The 22,885-nt window shown below is 38.1% G+C and overlaps 1 protein-coding gene across 1 annotated transcript in view; it reads right to left on the bottom strand.

Moving 5' to 3' along the window:
- Positions 1 to 15,160, bottom strand: part of Awh (LIM/homeobox protein arrowhead) — a 173,481-nt gene extending 158,321 nt beyond the window's left edge. Inside the window, exons 1-2 of the mRNA XM_070090745.1 lie at positions 14,800 to 15,160; positions 5,863 to 5,895 (exon numbers count right to left, since the gene is read on the bottom strand). Of these exons, the coding sequence (XP_069946846.1) occupies positions 5,863 to 5,895; positions 14,800 to 14,877 (111 nt within the window). The 5' untranslated portion in view covers positions 14,878 to 15,160. The remainder of the gene's footprint in view (positions 1 to 5,862; positions 5,896 to 14,799) is intronic.
- Positions 15,161 to 22,885: the final 7,725 nt, after the last annotated feature.

The following is a 22,885-nucleotide window of genomic DNA, read 5'->3' as shown; positions in this document are numbered from 1 at the left end:
CATTATATAACACCAGTGTCATCATTCACCAGTGGTTGCTTGACCACTGTGCTGGTCATTATATAACACCAGTGTCATCATTCACCAGTGGTTGCTTGACCACTGTGTTAGTCATTATATAACACCAGTGTCATTATTCACCAGTGGTTGCTTGACCACTGTGCTGGTCATTATATAACACCAGTGTCATCATTCACCAGTGGTTGCTTGACCGCTGTGCTGGTCACTATATAACACCAGCGTCATCATTCACCAGTGGTTGCTTGACCACTGTGCTGGTCATTATATAACACCAGTGTCATCATTCACCAGTGGTTGCTTGACCACTGTGCTGGTCATTATATAACACCATTGTCATCATTCACCAGTGGTTGCTTGACCACTGTGCTGGTCATTATATAATACCAGTGTCATCATTCACCAGTGGTTGCTTGACCACTGTGTTGGTCATTATATAACACCAGTGTCATCATTCACCAGTGGTTGCTTGACCACTGTGCTGGTCATTATATAACACCAGTGTCATCATTCACCAGTGGTTGCTTGACCACTGTGCTGGTCATTATATAACACCAGTGTCATCATTCACCAGTGGTTGCTTGACCACTGTGCTGGTCATTATATAACACCAGTGTCATCATTCACCAGTGGTTGCTTGACCACTGTGTTGGTCATTATATAACACCAGTGTCATCATTCACCAGTGGTTGCTTGACCACTGTGCTGGTCATTATATAACACCAGTGTCATCATTCACCAGTGGTTGCTTGACCACTGTGCTGGTCATTATATAACACCAGCGTCATCATTCACCAATGGTTGCTTGACCACTGTGCTGGTCATTATATAACACCATTGTCATCATTCACCAGTGGTTGCTTGACCACTGTGCTGGTCATTATATAACACCACTGTCATCATTCACCATTGGTTGCTTGACCACTGTGCTGGTCATTATAAAACACCAGTGTCATCATTCACCAGTGGTTGCTTGACCACTGTGTTAGTCATTATATAACACCAGTGTCATCATTCACCAGTGGTTGCTTGACCACTGTGCTGGTCATTATATAACACCAGTGTCATCATTCACCAGTGGTTGCTTGACCACTGTGCTGGTCACTATATAACATCAGTGTCATCATTCACCAGTGGTTGCTTGACCACTGTGTTGGTCATTATATAACACCAGTGTCATCATTCACCAGTGCTTGTTTGACCACTGTGCTGGTCATTATATAACACCAGTGTCATCATTCACCAGTGGTTGCTTGACCACTGTGCTGGTCATTATATAACACCAGTGTCATCATTCACCAGTGGTTGCTTGACCACTGTGCTGGTCACTATATAACATCAGTGTCATCATTCACCAGTGGTTGCTTGACCACTGTGCTGGTCATTATATAACACCAGTGTCATCATTCACCAGTGGTTGCTTGACCACTGTGCTGGTCACTATATAACATCAGTGTCATCATTCACCAGTGGTTGCTTGACCACTGTGTTGGTCATTATATAACACCAGTGTCATCATTCACCAGTGGTTGCTTGACCACTGTGCTGGTCATTATATAACACCAGTGTCATCATTCACCAGTGGTTGCTTGACCACTGTGCTGGTCATTATATAATACCAGTGTCATATGACATTTTTCCTGACGAAAACACTATCATCATCACTGGGTATAAGTCACCCTGGTGTCACTATCACTTGGTATAAGTCACCCTGGTGTCACCATCACTGGGTATAGGTTACCCTGGTGTCACCATTACTGAGTGTTAGTCACCCTGGTGTCACCATCACTGGGTACAAGTCACCCTGGTGGTGGGAACTGCAACTTTCGGCGCTATAGTTCACATCGGATTAACACGAATAATTAAACACTTTACGCTTTGTCAATTTCAATTAATAGTGTTAGAACGAGAGGGCGGCGAGTTGTGTATCAAGGGTGTGATTAATGTAGGGGTGACTGTGGTAGGGTGGGGGTGATTGTGTGTGCTGGGAGATGGTGGGGTGGAGGTGAGGATTGATGATTGTGTGGTTGTGTGTATGTAGGTAGGTGGTAGGGTGAGTGTAGGATGATTGTTTGTGTTGGTAGATGGTAGGGTGAGGGGTGAATGTTGGGTGATTGTGTTAGTATGTGGTAGGTTAAGGGTGAGTGCAGTGGTGATTCTGTGCATGTATGTGGTAGTGTAAGGAGTGGGAGGGATGGTAATTGTGTAGGTTAAGTTAGTCTTCCTTGAAAGTTTAGGGAGACATATTCATCATTACGGTATTGGTAAACACTACACCAACAAGATGAAAAACTAGACACATGCAACAACTGGAGGAGGTGCGGGATTGCCAAAACTGTTGTCCAAAGGGCTGAGGAAGGGTTGTTGAGGTGGTTCGGACATGTAGAGAGAATGGAGCGAAACAGAATGACTTCAAGCGTGTATCAGTCTGTAGTGGAAAGAAGGCGGGGTAGAGGTCGGCCTAGGAAAGGTTGGAGGGAGGGGGTAAAGGAGGTTTTGTGTGCGAGGGGCTTGGACTTCCAGCAGGCATGCGTGAGCGTGTTTGATAGGAGTGAATGGAGACAAATGGTTTTTAATATTTGACGTGCTGTTGGAGTGTGAGCAAAGTAACATTTATGAAGGGATTCAGGGAAACCGGCAGGCCGGACTTGAGTCCTGGAGATGGGAAGTACAGTGCCTGCACTCTGAAGGAGGGGTGTTAATGTTGCAGTTTAAAAACTGTAGTGTAAAGCACCCTTCTGGCAAGACAGTGATGGAGTGAATGATGGTGAAAGTTTTTCTTTTTCGGGCCACCCTGCCTTGGTGGGAATCGGCCAGTGTGATAATAATAAAATAAAAAAAGATAGCTAGATATTACATGTCTCGTTCCTCAGATGTTTTCAAGTAGGAAGCAGACGAGATCCAGGTATAGTGGACCTTGAAGCCTATCATCACTGTGTATAAATTATGCGATGGTAGCGTAGATGCTACCTTCACCACTACCACAGTAGCTACCAAAACCACCACCATCACCACACAACCACCACCACTACCACATGCAGTAGCTACCAAAACCACCACCATCACCACACAACCACCACCACTACCACATGCAGTAGCTACCAAACCCACCACCATCACCACACAACCACCACCACTACCACATGCAGTAGCTACCAAAGCCAACACCATCACCACACAACCACCACCACTACCACATGCAATCACCACCACTACTGTGGTCAGTCTCAAGAGTAGCACAGCCAGCCACCACCACCACTGCCACAAACAAACCAGTACCTCACTACTATATACACACCCACCATTACAACACAACCACCACTAATATTGTGTACACATACAAAGAGAAAAGCTACATTACAGTAGATAAGACTTGAAAATATGTGGAATTTCCTGATAGACATGCATTGAAGAGGTGAACTAGAGATGAAGCGAAGACAAAATATTGAAAGAGCAAGGAAAAATTTATACCAGACATGAAGAGAATATAGAAAGTCGATGGTTCAACCAGGTCTGCAGGAAACCCAAAGCAAAGACCAAAAGAATGTGGAAAGAAATCTAGAGCATAGAGAACAAAAGAAAATAAGGGAATAAAGTAAAAGATTTCGGAAGAGCAATGCATGACTGTGAAGGGAAGCTGAGAGAAAGTTCGGAAATAACAGACTTTTCTAAAACAGAACTAAAACTGCCCAACAATCACATAACAAGGAAAATAACTGTAAATTAAGTGATAAGATGTAAGAAGGAAAGTGAGCAGTAGTTCGTGGTGGTATTCATACAGAAACAAGGAATAATATCAGAAAAACTGATTTAGACACAGAGTAACCTATAATGAAAACATAAGCACGAGAAAGGAAATGACGAAAATACAAGAGGAACTGGACATAGCAAAAACAATGTGACCTGACATCATAACGACGGAACAACTACTATATAAATGCATATGTATATATATATATATATATATATATATATATATATATATATATATATATATATATATATATATATATATATGTCGTGCCGAATAGGTAAAACTGGTCAGTTAGCAAGACCTCATTTAAAATTAGGTCCTTTTTAAAATTTTCTCTTATACGTTTAAAGATATATTTTTTTTTTCATTTATGTTAATGAAAAAATTAATAATTTTGTACCAAAAGTACCTTAGAAAACTTACCTAACCTTATTGTAATAAGCGCCATTTAATTTAACCTAATCCAACTAAACATATTTTATATAAGTTTATAATAATTTAATAATAAACAAACACAATGAAATATATTCTTTTCGTTAGGTTCAAAATGTTTTTTGCGAAGTTATCGTATACACAAATTTTCGCTTGCCTTATTCGGCAAGAAGAGCGTTGCTATTTAAACAAAAATCGCAAGTTTTACCTATATGGCACGACAGCCGATTAAATATGCAAAACAAGCCACAGTAGAGAAATGAATTAGCTCAAGACCTTTCACAATGTTCCTTCGTCAATACTTTTTTGCAATATGAGGAAATTAATAAATTTAGATGGTAATCTCAGAGATAGCCCGGATAGATGCAGTTTTCACTGTGTCTAATACAGTGTGGCTTCGGCAGTCTGTGTGAGGATGACAAACCTCAGAATAGCTTTAAATAATTTTAACAAAGAAACGTTTAGAACTCTGTACACATACGTCAACCTCATCTTTGAACATGCGGCATCAGCCTGGAGTCCCCACTGGAAAGGTTGGATTGAGGGCGACTTGATTACGTAGTGTAGAATACTCAGACAAACTGATCAGGTGAATATGGCCAGGTACTAGGGAATATAGAAGCTCAAAGCACAGATGAGTCATTGGAATGCTTAGGAATACTTTTTTGATTCTCGTGGAAGTAGGGAAGTGGAATGAACCGAATGTGTAAGTAGTTTTAAAAGTACATATAATAGAGCTCAAGAAGCTAGACACCAATAATACTTGCTGAAGCTTCAGAAGCAGGGTCACGAACCAAGATTTAACCTCCTCAGACACAAATCGGTGAGCACGCTGTACGTGCATACTGCATACACGCTATATTGTGTGCACATACTGTAGTGTACATACGCTATGGTGTACACATTTTATAGTGTATACACTATAGTGTATACACTATACACATTTCGTCATAAATAAAGAACAAATTAGACTTGCAAGAGCGTGCCTCTACCACGGGCCGACACTAGCGCTGAGTAGGACGGAAAGCGTCGGTAAATTCAGATTACCCAAGAGAGATTATTCACCTTGTTTGTATATGAAGACATTTAACAAATGATTATCCGACAAATCTTCCTCTGCATAGATGGCATATTTTTTCCTTCGCTATCTTAAGGAAGAGGAGAAAGGGTTAAGACAGGAAGGTTCCATTCGGCCCTGGTTGAACATATGTTGCAGAGATTGTCTCAGATTTACTGGCAAATGTTCTCTAACCACAAGGTTAATGTTAATGTGGGTCTTATTCTTATGTAACTCTCAAATTTACCTATTCTTACCTCTCTGGCAAATTATTCACTCTTTAAGCTCATTTATAACGTCATAATATAAATAATGTCATTTAAATTCTATCGGAGGAGAATTGTGCATAATAAAAATACGGTACAGAATGTAAACAGTATGGATGTAAGAGACGGTCCAAAATAAATGTGGCCGTCTGGTTAAAAATAGCATAAATATCAATTTATTATAATGTGAAGCTAGTACATATAAGTATTATGCCAAGTACTATGGAAGTTACTCACTTTGGTCACTAATTGTAAGAGCATCATTCATTAGTAAGTATGGAGAGAGTAGTGGTGTTGGTAGAACATAGGTGAAGTAGTCTGGATGAGGCACTTACTTTGACCATGGGGGCTTTCGTTCTGCTCAACTTCTGAAACACACAACGGTGAGTGTTGTACACATAGGCTGGGTACTAGGCAAGGCTCCGCCCTCTACCTGCGGCGGCTCTGTAGAAATATGTGTGAGGAGTACTGAGGATTGGTTGGTTTACCCTACAAATGCTAGACCACCGCTTAATCCACAAGGACACGAGTGTCAAAATCTTCCCAACCTTAACTTTTACTTAACCTCTGTATTTTGAAGGCCGCACCTCCTACCCAAATCACCTTTAAGAAAAAAAGCCCTCAAGACTCCTTACACACATTTGCTACTTTTACGAGAGTGTGAAATCTCATTTTCACTGGTTGTATTTTCATACCCAAACACTGTTGTGAGCTTCATACACTAGTGCACGACACACTACGCCATGACAATCTACCAACTTGTTCATTTTTATAGGATTGCAGGAGTGTTCTTATAGAGCAAGACTGGCGAGTTTTATGACACATCATCTCTCCCTTCCCTGGACTGGAGAGAAACCAGGCTAGAAGAGTAGAGCTGTATCTCGGTCCTAGCAGACGGAGGATCAAGTCTCCACCACGTCTTGTGATCCCCAATGGTTTAACTTTTCATATAAATATAAAACACCTTTGCTCCTTGTCCTGCTATTTCTCTCGTCGAAAACAAACAAACAAACACACACACACACACACACACACACACACACACACACACACACACACACACACACACACACACACACACACACACACACACACACACACACTACCACTCCAAACATATACAAGTGTTTGAAACGGAAATGTTGTATCTTAAGCTCACAACACTAGGCTAAGAAAATACACCCACTAATAGAATATACACTACACATCACCTCTGCTAATTTAGTCACATGATCTGTTTCACATGATAGATAACATACATATTAGTTCATTAGTTAATTATGGTGAATAATAATAATTTTATGAGTAATAATTAATTAAAATGGACTTTAAAAATATATATATACATTAAGAGATGCATTTAGATCAATACATGTATAATTACAAGATGAAAAATGAAGCATGATTTGCACTTATGTTGTATATGTAACATAATTCTGAATTTCCGTAGAAATACGGTGTAATATATACTATATACACAATAATATAACAGTTTGATGAAAGAAGTAATCCATTACAAATGAATATCTGAAGTATAATGAACACTTGTCAGAGCTCAGTAATAACTCACATGCAGACAGAAGCAGAGGATCCTCTTCAGCAGATCTGCTGAAGAGGATCCTAGAAGGTGGTCGAAATATACAAATCAATCAACTTCCTGTGTTTGTGTCTCCATGTGGGTTATTACTGAGCGCATTGCCAAATGTTGAAAATTTTTCACTACAGTTATTAGGAGAAAGTTACAGTACCAAACCTGGAACAATTTACTATATCCACATATGTTGTAACTTATTACATGATGACGTTTCGGCCTACGACGAACCGAAACGTCGTTTAGTTTTATTTTTGAGCAAGTTCGCTTGTTGTACACTGAAATATTTGCAAGTTTCAGTCTGGAGTATAGCTTGTAAATATTAATGGAAAGCTGGTTTATTCTAAGTTAATTTCCTTCGCTCGTTGACTCTGTGTTTCTTCACCCGGTTCACACATGGTGTGATATTTAATGTTTACATCCTAGGAATACCTCAGGGTATCCCTCACAGGTATGGAATATCTCTGGATACCTCTCCTGTGAGGGATACTCTGAGGCATTCCTCACACACAGGGTGAAGAGAGAAGCCAGCTGAAAGCTTCGATCATAGCATCAAAAGCGCCTCTGAGTCTGCCATCATGTTAATAACACTCGCGCTAGGAATACTAGTATTATTATGGTTAAGGGTAAACTATACGGGTTATACAGCGCTTGGAGAATAAGAGACAATCAGGTTTGATCCAAATAAATCACCAACACCATTACCACAACCACAGAGTCACCATCTCCGGCACACATATTGGCATTTTGGAGGGATATGTTGTGTATCTTTATACGTATATGCTTCTAAACTGTTGTATTCTGAGCACCTCTGCAAAAGCAGTGATTATGTGTGAGTGAGGTGAAAGTGTTGAATGATGATGAAAGTATTTTCTTTCTGGGGATTTTCTTTCTTTTTGGGTGACCTTTCCTCGGTGGGAGACGGCCGACTTGTTAATATATATATATATATATATATATATATATATATATATATATATATATATATATATATATATATATATATATATATATATATATATATATATATATATATATATATATATATATATATATATATATATATATATATATATATATATATATATATATATATACATATATATATATATATATATATATATATATATATATATATATATATATATATATATATATATATATATATATATATATATATATATATATATATAAGATCACAGTAAACAGGTGATTTCAAAATATGCAAAACAACCACTGTGGAAGAATAATGAAATTCCAAGCGCTTTCGTGACTACTCACATTATCAAGGAACAGTGATAATGTGGGTAGTCACGAAAGCGCTTGGAATTTCATTATTCTTTCACAGTGGTTGTTTTGCATATATATATATATATATATATATATATATATATATATATATATATATATATATATATATATATATATATATATATATATATATATATATATATGCATGTATATGTATGTATGTGTGTGTGTCGCGCCGAATAGGCAGAACTTGCGATCTTGGCTTAAATAGCAACGCTCATCTTGCCATATAGGACAAGTGAAAATTTGTGTATGCAATAATTTCGCCAAAATCATCCTGAACCTAACGAAAAAAATATATTTCATTGTGTTTGTTTTGTATTAAATTATTGTAAACAAATCTAAAATATATTTAGTTAGGTTAGGCTAAAATAAATTGCTCTTGTTATAATAAGGATAGGTAAGTTTTCTAAGATTCTTTTGGTGCAAAATTAAAATTTTTTATATTAACATTAATGAAAAATATATATATTTAAATGTATAAGAGAAAATTTCAGAGAGAACTTAATTTTAAATGAGTTCTTGCTAATTGACCAGTTTTACGTATTCTGCACGACATATATATATATATATATCTATATATCTATTTATATATATATATATATATATATATATATATATATATATATATATATATATATATATTATATTTGAACATGATACATAGAAGTACAAAGAAATACACTGGTTAAGTGTAACATGCCAAAAGCCCCTTGTATGCAGAGTATTATGGGCAGGCTTAAAATTAACTTAAGATTAACTAAGCAATGATATATTCAGTGGTAAACATTATTGTAAACGAATAACAATTAAGCACAAATGAGTATTTCAAAGACAGGTCATATGGTCATTTACTGTGTTGCTGAGCATTCAACAGAATGGAGTATTCTGTTAGGTAATGTAATTAAAAATAACAAAGTTTGATTGGGTCACAGGTTAAACATTTATGAGATACAATTATTCAGTATTTATTTAGTTGTGGGTGAGTAAGTGATTTTTAAGAAGAGACTTGAATTTATAAACAGACAGTGTTTCTTTTATATTCATAGGTAATGAGTTCCAGATTTTTGGGCCTTTTATGTGCATTGAGTTTTTGCATAGTGTGAGATAGACACGAGGAACATCAAAGAGTGATTTGTGCCTTGTGTTATGGTCATGTGTTCTGTTGAGGTTGGTAAGAAGATGTTTGAGGGGAGGGTTTATATCTGAGTTAAGTGTTCTATGTATGTAGTAGGTGCAGTAATAAGTATGGATGTTTTGCACGGTGTTGGCTTGGTTTAGAGTTTTGAATATTGGTGGAGTGTGCTGCCTGTATTGGGAATTTGTTATCATTCTGACTGCAGCCTTTTGTTGGGTAATTAATGGTCTGAGATGGTTTATTGTTGTTGAGCCCCATGCACAAATTCCATAGGTGATATAGGGATAAATAAGTGAGTGATATAGTTCCAGGAGGGCTGACTGTGGAACATAGTATCGTATCTTCGATAGTATATATATATATATATATATATATATATATATATATATATACATACATACAACAATTCTTATTCTGTTCCTGAGGGAGTGTTAGTGTTTGCAGCTAGTTCTTGTCATTCTCATATTCTCCTGTTTTCCAGTATCCTGCTATGCTATGTTCTCTTTGATGTTGTAATACTGGATTTGGTGGCCACAACCAATTCTTTCTTGAGAACGTAAGAAAGGAGGAGCACTGCAATAGGCCTGTTGGTCTACTGCAATATGTGTGTGTGTGTGTTTGTGTGTGTGTGTGTGTGTGTGTGTGTGTGTGTGTGTGTGTGTGTGTGTGTGTGTGTGTGTGTGTGTGTGTGTGTGTGTGTGTGTGTTTATCCTCTTTAATTTATTAGGGACGGGCAAAAATATTCAGATTGTAATAAAGTTGGTAGAATTACCGACAATATGTAAAGTAAAAGGACACAAGTGCAACTAATGTGACATTTATTGTGGCAACGTTTCGCTCTCCAGGAGCTTTATCAAGGCTTGATAAAGCTCCTGGAGAGCGAAACGTACAATAAATGTCACATTAGTTGCACTTGTGTCCTTTTACTTTAAATATTCAGATTCCTTTGATTCAATCTCATTAAATATTGTGGTGTTGTTTACGGTTTTCGTAAACGACTCAATAATGCCACGGTGTGTTATATACAATTGCTGGATTGAACGGCTGCCTGTTAATGTATGCGCCCAGTAATCACTTGCTCTTGTTTGATATTAGTTACAACATTGTTTCTTGTTATTCTTTGCTCTTTGTAACATAGAGATGCGTTGCAATTGCTAGTAAATACAATGAGTGTCCTTGTTAATGCGCTTGTTGCTAGTCGTAACAGGTTTGTTATGTGTAGATTAAGTAAATGTTTTAGTTTTTATCAGCGTGTGTGGTGACACCAACACTTAAGAGAACTTGTAACTTCCTGCCTTATGTCATTTCCTTGTTGTCGCTTACTTAACATAAATGTAAAACTCTACCGAGTAAAACGTTTTTCAGATATAAGCGTATTTTGAAACGTCTTTTTTTTCCACTGTTGTCGCCAAGACATTTAGATTCCGTATAATTGTGCTTGAACTGCTGTTTATGCACAGATACCCGCACATAAGAGAATGAAACTTGTGACGACGTTTCGGTCCGACTTGGACCATTAACTAGTCACACAAAAGTGTGAAGGGAAGGGAGCCAGTAAATATACGAGAGGGAGGCGAAGCCGGGAGAACGGAAGGCGGTACAGTGGAAAAAGTAATGGTTGAGGCCAGATAAGTATGGTGGGCGCCTAGCCGAAGGTAAGCGATGTTTACCCATACCCCCGGGCACCATACCCCCGGGCACAATACCCCCGGGCACCATACCCCCGGGCACCATACCCCTGGGCACCAGGCTTGTTTTTCAAAGTTATTTCATCAAATCCTGCCACATGCAGTGGACAACGAAAGAGATTTGAAATGCTTAACAATTCGCAAACAAGCGAAATTATTTACAAACATTGTCTTTACGTCCACAGCAGGACTCGAACCTGTAAACTCTGTATCAGAGTGTACAGTACTTTGAAAACAAGCCTGGTGCCCCAGGGTATGGGGAAACATCGCTTAGCTTCGACTAGGCGCCCATACTTATTTGGGGTCTGGCTCCGTGGTAAAGTACTGTGGACTCTGATACAGAGTTTGCAGGTTCGAGTCCTGCTGTGGACGTAGAGACAATGTTTGTGTGTGTATATATATATATATATATATATATATATATATATATATATATATATATATATGTCGTGCCGAAAATATAAAACTGGTCAGTTAGCGAGAACTCATTTAAAATTAAGTCCTTTCTAAGTATTTCTGTTATACGTTTAAAGATATATTTTTTTAGTTGATGTTAATGTAAAAATTTCTAATTTTGCACCAAAAGAATCTTAGAAAACTTACCTAACCTTATTCTAACAAGCGCAATTTATTTTAGCCTAATCCTGCTAAATATATTTTAAAAACGTTTACAGTAATTTAATACTAAACAAACACAATGAAATATATTTTTTTCGTTGGGTTTAGAATGATTTTGGTGAAATTATTGCATACACAAATTTTCGTTTGTCCTATATGGCAAGGTGAGCGTTGCTATTTAAGCCAAGATCGCAAGTTCTGCCTATTCGGCACGACATATGTATATATATATATATATATATATATATATATATATATATATATATATATATATATATATATATATATATACATGTATATATATATATAATATATATATATATATATATATATATATATATAATATATATAAAAATATATATATATATATATATATATATATATATATATATATATATACTAAGACAAACACAGTATATATATATATATTATATATATATATATATATATATATATATATATATATATATATTAGACAACTTTTAATTGATATTATTATTATTATTATTATTATTATTACTATTGCACTCATGCGAAAGTGCTGACCTTGTAAGAGTCGAGGAAAGGGAGATATAACTCCATTTTTGGGTATTGATCAAGAGCCCCTCATCTGCTTCAGTGATCCCCCCCCCTCCTTCCCTAACCCTTGAAGCTGTTATTACTGCGCTATTATGCTGAAGTCTGTTATTGTTATTCCTCTCTTACTAGAGATCATGTGTTATTGTTCTGGTGTTCCCATGAACTTAACTTTTGTTATTGTTCTCTTTTGTTTTGGGAGGATTTGTTCTTTGTTATTATTCTTCTGTTTTATTTGATTCGTCGTTTAAATGAGTATTTTTTTGTTGTTGTTGTTGTTTTGTTACTTAATTTTATTGTTTTTTATTATTGTTAATTTTGAGTTACTTTTTTCTTCTCTTTTTTGAATTACTTGATTTGTGTTTGTTATTTTTACAGTGTTAATTATCAGGTATTTTTACCACTGTTGTTCGTTTGTTTATGTTAATCTGTTGTTTTTTTACGTTAATTTGTTGTTCTTTTATTTATGTTAATTTGTTGTTTGTTTGTTTATGCTAATCGTCTGTTGTTTTTAATGTTAATCTCTGATTGGTTTGTTTATGTTAATCTCTGATTGGTTTGTTTATGTTAATCTCTGATTGGTTTGTTTATGTTAATCTCTGATTGGCTTGTTTATGTTAATCTGTTCTTGGTTTATTGATTCTAATCTGTTACTAGTGTGTTGACATTAATTTGTTACTGGTTTGTTGATAATCTGTTGTTGGCTTGTTTATATTAATCTGTTGTTGGCTTGTTTATATTAATCTGTTGTTGGCTTGTTTATATTAATCTGTTGTTGACTTGTTTATATTAATCTGTTGTTGGTTTAATTGTTAAACTGTTATTATATACGAGTAGCGACGTAGCACCTTCAGAGGTGTTCTACAAGACAGCTGGTAGCTGTTCTACAAGACAGCTGGTAGCTGTTCTACAAGACAGCTGGTAGCTGTTCTACAAGACAGCTGGTAGCTGTTCTACAAGACAGCTGGTAGCTGTTCTACAAGACAGCTGGTAGCTGTTCTACAAGACAGCTGGTAGCTGTTCTACAAGACAGCTGGTAGCTGTTCTACAAGACAGCTGGTAGCTGTCTTGATGCCAGTCACTCACTCTTACTGGAAGTAATTGTAGATGTCTCCTTCCTTATATCAGATCTGATTATTTCCCATTCCCCAGGCGCTGTATGATTCCCACGGGTTTAACCCTTCCCCGTGACTACAATGATAATAATAATAATAATAATAATAATAATAATAATAATAATAATAATAATAATAGTGTAAGGGCAACGGAGCCATGTTGTTGCTTTAATTTTCAGTGTGTATTATTATTATTATTATTATTATTATTATTATTATTATTATTATTATTATTATTATTATCAGAAGTAGTAGTAGTAATAAAAATATCACATATTAATATTGTTATTTTATTATTATTATTATTATTATTATTATTATTATTATTATTATAGGGAGGAGCTATACTCCTAAAGGTCATACAACTCTTGGGGGCTGAGATAATCAGGTTTGATTTCTTGGATCAAGAGCCGTTGCCCAGCATCAAGGTGCCTCTTTGAAGGGAACGGTCAGCAGAGCACGATACCAAGCAGCTTGATATCAGGCAGAGCCTAATACCAAGCAAAGCGTGATACCAAGCAGATATTAATATCAAGCAAAGATTGATACCAAACAAGGCTTAATACCAAGCAGAGATCGATACCAAGCAGAGATTGATATCAATCAAAGCTTAATACCAAGCAGAGACCGATACCAAGCAGAGATTGATACCAAGCAGAGCTTCATATCAAGCAGAGATTGATACCAAGCAGAGCTTAATATCAAGTAAAGATTAACTTAATATCCAGCAGAGATTGATATTATTCCAGGTTGTGGAGCCTCAGATGATGTCCTGACAGTTGCTGTGGTACAGCTGTCAACAATGTCTGTCATTGGTGCCAGTCAGTGACTTTGCTTTTAGTTACAGTTAAAATACTTGTTAATTAGCTGGTTGATTTGTTTCCTTATTTGGTCTGATTTAGTTATCAGTTACATGGGTTAAATAAGGTTTGTTGGTGGATGATTTTTAAACTCTCTCTTACACTTTTATAGTTAGATACTGTTAAATATACGGGTCATATAATTTTGGCTATGATACAAGATAGTGTGTATCTATTTCTGGTATTATGAGTATATTAGAAAAGTTTGGGCCGCAGTTTGTGGTAGTAAGAGTGGATAAAGCAGTAGCCAGGCAGCGCTGCAGGTGACGGTCAGGTTAAGAGGTTCGTGGGTGACGATGATGTGGGGGTGGAGGGGAGGAATAATGTGTGGGTGGAGTGGATCCGGGGAGGAGATAGCTATGTTATCTTTCTTACCTTCATTCCTGCCGCCACGCTGCTATCTTCCAAGGCTGGGCTGCTACACTTCGGGGTCGCTGTTTGTGAGCTACTCATGTGAGACAAATATAAATCACCTCTTTATTCTTCTCACTTTGACCCCTAAGTTTCCGCCCTCTTTCCTGATTAACACTTTTCCCCTTTCACCCGTACCTCACACACATAAACGCACACTCAATAAACTTCTGCCTAAACGCCAGACGGAACAACTTGTGGTCGTCCCGAGATTGAACGTTGTGCGTGTGCGCGCGCAGGTCCCCCGTACGGATGTGACGACACGGCGGGGCGGGGCCAGCCTGTCATCCGAATGGCTGGTGGTTGGAGACGGGGCGGGTCTACGCAGTCATTACTCTCAAGCCCTGCCCACTATGGATTCAGCACATTGTTTTAGGGAGGAGCCTCTTCATTAAGGTAGGAAGTTTGGCAAAATTTCATTACTACCACCCCACCTAATTTCTATTTTCATCATCCGGCGCATTTTATGGAGTGTAATTTCCCAGGGACGAGTCTCAAAGTGACATGAAAACATCAAATTTGTGGGTTTATGGATACATAAAAGAGATAAAACGGTGATTTTTGTGTTGAGGTTGGCAGAGAGGGATGGAGAGGGTAGAGACGAGGATCGATGGTAGGACGGTGGTGGCGTCATGGCTGTCTCTCCTAACTCCAACAGAAATATGGTTACCTTCCTCGGCTATCAAAATAAAATCAGTTCCAGAGCAGTATTGGATACCTTCCGCGGGGAGCAAGTGCAAAGATACTTCCAGCACCACTGTTATCTCTGAGTGTTATCTTAGATAGCATGCTAGTATTCACCTCTGCATATAACACTTTGTCTTCACATACGTTATTAGTATTTTACTGAACGCTACGAAAAAGGGAGCGCATTGTTTTATTTTATACGTGAAATTTTCGTTTTTTTTTTTTTTTGTTTTTTTTTTTGTTTGTTACTGATATACATGTAAACACACATTTGTAAATGATGTGACGGAAAGGCTAGAATCAGAAACTAATGATGAGAACATAAGCGAAAGAGGACGGGGAGAAACTAATGATGAGAACATAAGCGAAAGAGGATGGGGTAAGTTTTCAAGAACTGGACAGGCTACAAGCCTGGTCTGACAAATGGCTCCTGGAGTTTAACCCCAGTAAGTGAAAAGTCAAGAAGATTGGGGGAGGACCGTAGACGGAGCACAGCATAAGAGGTCAGAGGCTGCAAAACTCACTCAAGGAAAATGATCTTGGGGTAAGCATCATCCTGAGCACATCTCTTTAGGCGCACATCAGCTGCAGCGCATGGGCGTCTGGCAAACCTGAGATCAACGTTTCGACATCTAAATAAGGAGTGGTTCACGATACTGTACACCGTGTACGTCAGGCCCATATTGGAGTATGCAGCACCAGTCCAGAACCCACACCCTGTCAAACATGTCAAGAAATTAGAGAAAGTGCCAAGGTTTGCAGCAGGACAAATTCCGGAACTGAGGGGTTTGTGCTACGAGAAGAGTTTAAGGGAACTCAACCTGACAACACCGGAAGACAGGATGGGTATGGAAGACATGAAAACAATATATGGAATACTGAGAGGAATTGACAGGGTGGATAAGGACAGAATTTTTCAGAGGTGTGACAGTAACAAAGGAAAGTTGAAAATTCAAGAGTCATTGGGATGCTAGGAAATATTTCTTCAGCCATAGAGTTGTCAGGAAGTGGAACAGTCTGGAGAGTGATGTAGTGGAGGCAGGATCCATACATAGCTTTAAGAAGAGGTACGATAAAGCTCATGGAGCAGGGAGTGGACTTAGTAGCGACCAGTGAAGAGGCGAGGCCAGGAGCTATGACTTGACCCTTGCAACCACAATTAGGTGAGTATACACACACACACACACACACACACACACACACACACACACACACACATATATATATATATATATATATATATATATATATATATATATATATATATATATATATATATATATATATATATATATATATATATTTTTTTATTATCACACCGGCCGATTCCCACCAAGGCAGGGTGGCCCGAAAAAGAAAAACTTTCACCATCATTCACTCCATCACTGTCTTGCCAGAAGGGTGCTTTACACTACAGTTTTTAAACTGCAACATTAACACCCCTCCTTCAGAGTGCAGGCACTGTACTTCCCATCTCCAGGACTCAAGTCCGGCCTGCCGGTTTCCCTGAATCCCTTCATAAATGTTACTTTGCTCACACTCCAACAGCACGTCAAGTATTAAAAACCATTTGTCTCCATTCACTCCTATCAAACACGCTCACGCATGCCTGCTGGAAGTCCAAGCCCCTCGCACACAAAACCTCCTTTACCCCCTCCCTCCAACCCTTCCTAGGCCGACCCCTACCCCGCCTTCCTTCCACTACAGACTGATACACTCTTGAAGTCATTCTGTTTCGCTCCATTCTCTCTACATGTCCGAACCACCTCAACAACCCTTCCTCAGCCCTCTGGACAACAGTTTTGGTAATCCCGCACCTCCTCCTAACTTCCAAACTACGAATTCTCTGCATTATATTCACACCACACATTGCCCTCAGACATGACATCTCCACTGCCTCCAGCCTTCTCCTCGCTGCAACATTCATCACCCACGCTTCACACCCATATAAGAGCGTTGGTAAAACTATACTCTCATACATTCCCCTCTTTGCCTCCAAGGACAAAGTTCTTTGTCTCCACAGACTCCTAAGTGCACCACTCACTCTTTTTCCCTCATCAATTCTATGATTCACCTCATCTTTCATAGACCCATCCGCTGACACGTCCACTCCCAAATATCTGAATACGTTCACCTCCTCCATACTCTCTCCCTCCAATCTGATATTCAATCTTTCATCACCTAATCTTTTTGTTATCCTCATAACCTTACTCTTTCCTGTATTCACCTTTAATTTCCTTCTTTTGCACACCCTACCAAATTCATCCACCAATCTCTGCAACTTCTCTTCAGAATCTCCCAAGAGCACAGTGTCATCAGCAAAGAGCAGCTGTGACAACTCCCACTTTGTGTGTGATTCTTTATCTTTTAACTCCACGCCTCTTGCCAAGACCCTCGCATTTACTTCTCTTACAACCCCATCTATAAATATATTAAACAACCACGGTGACATCACACATCCTTGTCTAAGGCCTACTTTTACTGGGAAAAAATTTCCCTCTTTCCTACATACTCTAACTTGAGCCTCACTATCCTCGTAAAAACTCTTCACTGCTTTCAGTAACCTACCTCCTACACCATACACTTGCAACATCTGCCACATTGCCCCCCTATCCACCCTGTCATACGCCTTTTCCAAATCCATAAATGCCACAAACACCTCTTTAGCCTTATCTAAATACTGTTCACTTATATGTTTCACTGTAAACACCTGGTCCACACACCCCCTACCTTTCCTAAAGCCTCCTTGTTCATCTGCTATCCTATTCTCCGTCTTACTCTTAATTCTTTCAATTATAACTCTACCATACACTTTACCAGGTACACTCAACAGACTTATTATATATATATATATATATATATATATATATATATATATATTATTATTTTTTTTTTTATTATCACACCGGCCGATTCCCACCAAGGCAGGGTGGCCCGAAAAAGAAAAACTTTCACCTGCGTATTCACCTGCGTATTCTGCTTCAATGTGCACAGTACTAAACCACACAACCAGACCCCAGATAAGTATGGGCCCTCAGTAGATTTAGACTGCGTTGTTTACCATACCCTGTATCACTAGGCTTGTCTCCGTGTTGTTTCATCTCATCCTGCCACAGTCACTGGCCCACGAGAGATTTTAGATTCCTTAACAATTCGTGAATGAGCGAAATTATTTACAGACATCTCAGATTAGGATGGCACGGCAAGATGAAAATGGACCACAAGTTTAGTGTTTATGTCTACTGGGCGCCTGTACTTACCTGGGGTCTGTGTGTAGTATAGTACTGTGCACTTTGACGTAGAATGCTCAAGTTCGAGTTCTGTTCCTGTCTGAGATAATGCTTGTAAATAATTTGTAAACGATTTCCGAGTAATGGTACAAACGAACTCACACAGTAGTAGTAGTAGTACTGAATGAGAAGATTGGTAACACTATCAGGGAGTATATGTAAATATTGGTAATACTGGCAGGATGTATGTACAAGAATTATTAACACTGCCAATACACACAAACACTGATCTCTGTCTGGCTGAAGGAGATTCGAACCTACGAACCTTTGAACAAGGTACGCAGTGCTATACCATTCTCACCACACTGGACCAATACCTTGGCGTCCAGCTTGCGCTAGACGTTGATCCTTGGCAGCTGGACGCCAAGGTATTGGTCCAGTGTGGTGAGAATGGTATAGCACTGCGTACCTTGTTCCAAGGTTCGTAGGTTCGAGTCTCCTTCAGCCAGAGATCAGTATATATATATATATATATATATATATATATATATATATATATATATATATATATATATATAGAGAGAGAGAGAGAGAGAGAGAGAGAGAGAGAGAAGAGAAGAGAAATGGATCATAAGGAAAAAATAATTCTCAGATTCGAAGCTTGTGCAAGTTAGCGCTGACAAATATGAAATTGAGCGTGTGATGCAGCCAGTCAGTCTGACACGCTCCCAATTTAACCCAGTCAATTAACTGCGCTAACTGCTCGGTTCCAATGATTAGCAGTAGATACAGCAGTTTATGTTTCTAACTGGCAGTTGTATTTACAGTCTTTTTGAAACTGTTGCATCGAGCATGTTAAGTTTTCTGTTTCCAGTGTTCATTGTTAATTATTGTTGCTGTTGTTGTTCTTCTTATAAGTTATATTTTGCTGATCTCTGGCCTTAACTTAACTCTTAAATTATTTACAAATTTGATGTTGTGCTTCCATGTAGTGTTACCAGTATTTACATGCATTGTTACTATTATTAATTCTTTGCAGTGTTACCAAAACTCCCTGGTAATGTTAGCAATACTTGTACTTACTCCCTGGTAGTGTTACCAATATTTGCATATACTCCCTGGTAATGTTAGCAATTCTTGTACATACACCATGCCAGTGTTACCAGTATACTCCCTACACAACAGGCGAAACGTTTCGGCAGTAATATGATAGCTCCTGGGCCTTTTTTGGGATTTTGAGCTGTAGATACTGGACCTCTTGAGTCTTGAGCTAAAACTCCTGGCCCTCCTCAAGGTGATCTTCTGCTCCTGGAACTCTTGATAGTGTTGAGTTATAGCTCCAAGGTCTGTTAAGGAAATTTAGCTGCAGTTCCTGGACTCTCGAGGTTTTTGAGGTTGTAGGTTGTGGTACAGTGGGTAGGATCATGTAGCTTTGATACTTAATTAGGTTATGTGTTGCAGGTGGACTGAGGGAGACGTTACAATAACAAAGATGTGTGTGTCAACAGTTACCTTTCAAATTTTTTACAGGGGTGGACCGGTAAGCCAGTGGAAGGCCTCGGTCAGATGACCAGAAGCTCCAGATGTGGGCCATCATATGACTAAGACCTGCTTCAGGAAACTTTGTACCTACAATACTAATACCTACCTACCTTTCAAATACTTGATGTTGCCGGTCAGACCCTGGAGCGTGTGAGTAGGATATACCAGTTACTGCCCCTCTCAACTATAATATTTATGCACTGAAACAGAAAATTAATTGCTCTGGGACCTCTCACTTTCTCCTTATGAATTTTTTTGCTTATCTGCTTCAGGAATTTTAATGTACACTTTGCCCCGCGAGTCAAGGGTCTCCCAACCAATAGGAACATAAATATACTGATTAACAAGGTACGTGCATTTTCTAGGTTCCTCAAGCTGGCGGTTCCACCTCCTGCACAGCTGTGTTGAAGACAGGTGTCAGCCTATGTAAAGGTACATGTGAAATCCCATACCATTTTAACATCTGTCCAGGACAGCACGCTAATTATCTGGATGTTTTTGTTTGTCATCAGGTGTATATATATAATGTGAGTAGTCACGAAAGCGCTTGGAATTTCTCTATTCTTTTAGAGTGGTTGTTTTGCATATATATATATATATATATATATATATATATATATATATATATATATATATATATATATATATATATATTACGACTTTGATGTCGTAACTTAAATAAAATAGTCCCGGCCCCTAAAGGCTGCTCACTCTACTGTCTAGAGGTTATAAAATTACACTGAAAAATACAGCAACTTCGGGCCAGCATGTACTCATATATTAAACAATATTAATTATTATTAGGAAGGAAGGACAAAAACTCATCTATATAAAAATATATCTATATTAATAGTAACTTATATACAACTTATAACTACTACAAAAAACCACTACAGTCAGTTCACATTAGCTCGCTGCTACTAATAAATTAAACAAAATAAATCATCAGGGAGGCACCATGACATACACACCTCCGTCTTCACTTCTGTCTGGTAGACCACCAGCAGCAAAACACCATACAGTACTCTCGCGTAAACTGGCCTCTGTATACTAGGGCCTTACAAATAAACATGAGAGCACTTAAACACAAAACTACCTATAGCATACAAAAAAAAAAAAAAACTCACCAAACGACTTACTCACACTACCATCAACCTATGACTTCACCAGCCGCCTTCCTACACGTACTGAACTAAACACACCTCTCATCTGCTCCTGTCCTTTCAGTTCAATCCGGGTACTATGTTATATATATATATATATATATATATATATATATATATATATATATATATATATATATATATATATATATATATATATATAGGGAGGTGCCACCTCTAGAACTGTTATAGGGACCCTCATCCTCAGAGAAAAGAATAAACTTGCTTCAGGGAAAACTCAATATTCTCCCTGAAGCTGTTTGAGAATTTTCTCCTACCACCCCCTATATTATATATATATATATATATATATATATATATATATATATATATATATATATATATATATATATATATATATATATATATATATAAATATATATATATATATATATATATATATAAATATATATATATATATATATATATTATTTAAAGACAAAATACATTGACAGAACATTCACAAAACTACGATACAAAGTAAAACAACATAGGTAACTCAGAGCTACATCTCGAATACTTCGTCCAGCTCCCCGGCGGTGGGCCGCGTGCCCAGAATACTGCAGGCATTTCCTCTCTGGATCGCAACACTGAGTCTCTGGAAGAGGAAGCTGGTCGCCCTGTCCTTTGTTTCTATGATGAGCTTTTCACCCAGCTCTATTAGGAACTTTAGAGGACACTTGCCCCATGCTCCAAGGGTCTCTGATCCTATTGGGATGAAGTTATAGCAAGGGGTAAGGTCTTCATATTTGCGGATCTTCTGAGTCTCCCTGTGGCTGGCAGCTCCACCCCCTTCCACTACGGAGTATGGCAAGTAGGTGTCTGCCAATGTGGCGGCACATGTGTAGTCCCAGGCAATCTGCTTTCCATCCTTCCAAGGTAGCATAGTGGCTCCATCAGGACGCTTTAGACTTTCGTCAGACCTCTGCACTTGGGGTTCCCGTTGAGCTGGGCCACGGGCTGTGGCGAGGCTTCTCTTTATGATATCATTGACCTCCTCATGCCTGGCATACTTCCCTTCTGCTGTGTGACACACGAGACCATGAAGTCCGAATTGATCAGCTGTCGACCTGCCGCAAATACACCTATGTTCGGTGAGGATGGGGCGGCTAGGCGAAGAGCAACACCAATTCGAATGGCCTGTGGGTCTAGTCGAGTGCCCAAGGAGGAATTGGGAACAGCAAACAGGAAATCTCCTGAGTGTGGTACCTTCACTGCCAGGAGACGAGCTTTGTCCTTTCCTGAGGCGTTGGAGAGCATTGTGTTGGCGACATATATATATATATATATATATATATATATATATATATATATATATATATATATATATATATATATATATATTTATATATATATATATGTCGTGCCGAATATGTAAAACTGGTCAATTAGCAAGAACTCATTTAAAATTAAGTCCTTTCTAAAAAA

This window comes from Cherax quadricarinatus, chromosome 32 (assembly GCF_038502225.1).
Source record: "Cherax quadricarinatus isolate ZL_2023a chromosome 32, ASM3850222v1, whole genome shotgun sequence".
NCBI classification, from domain to species: domain Eukaryota; kingdom Metazoa; phylum Arthropoda; class Malacostraca; order Decapoda; family Parastacidae; genus Cherax; species Cherax quadricarinatus.
This window is presented reverse-complemented; position numbering and strand designations above follow the sequence as displayed.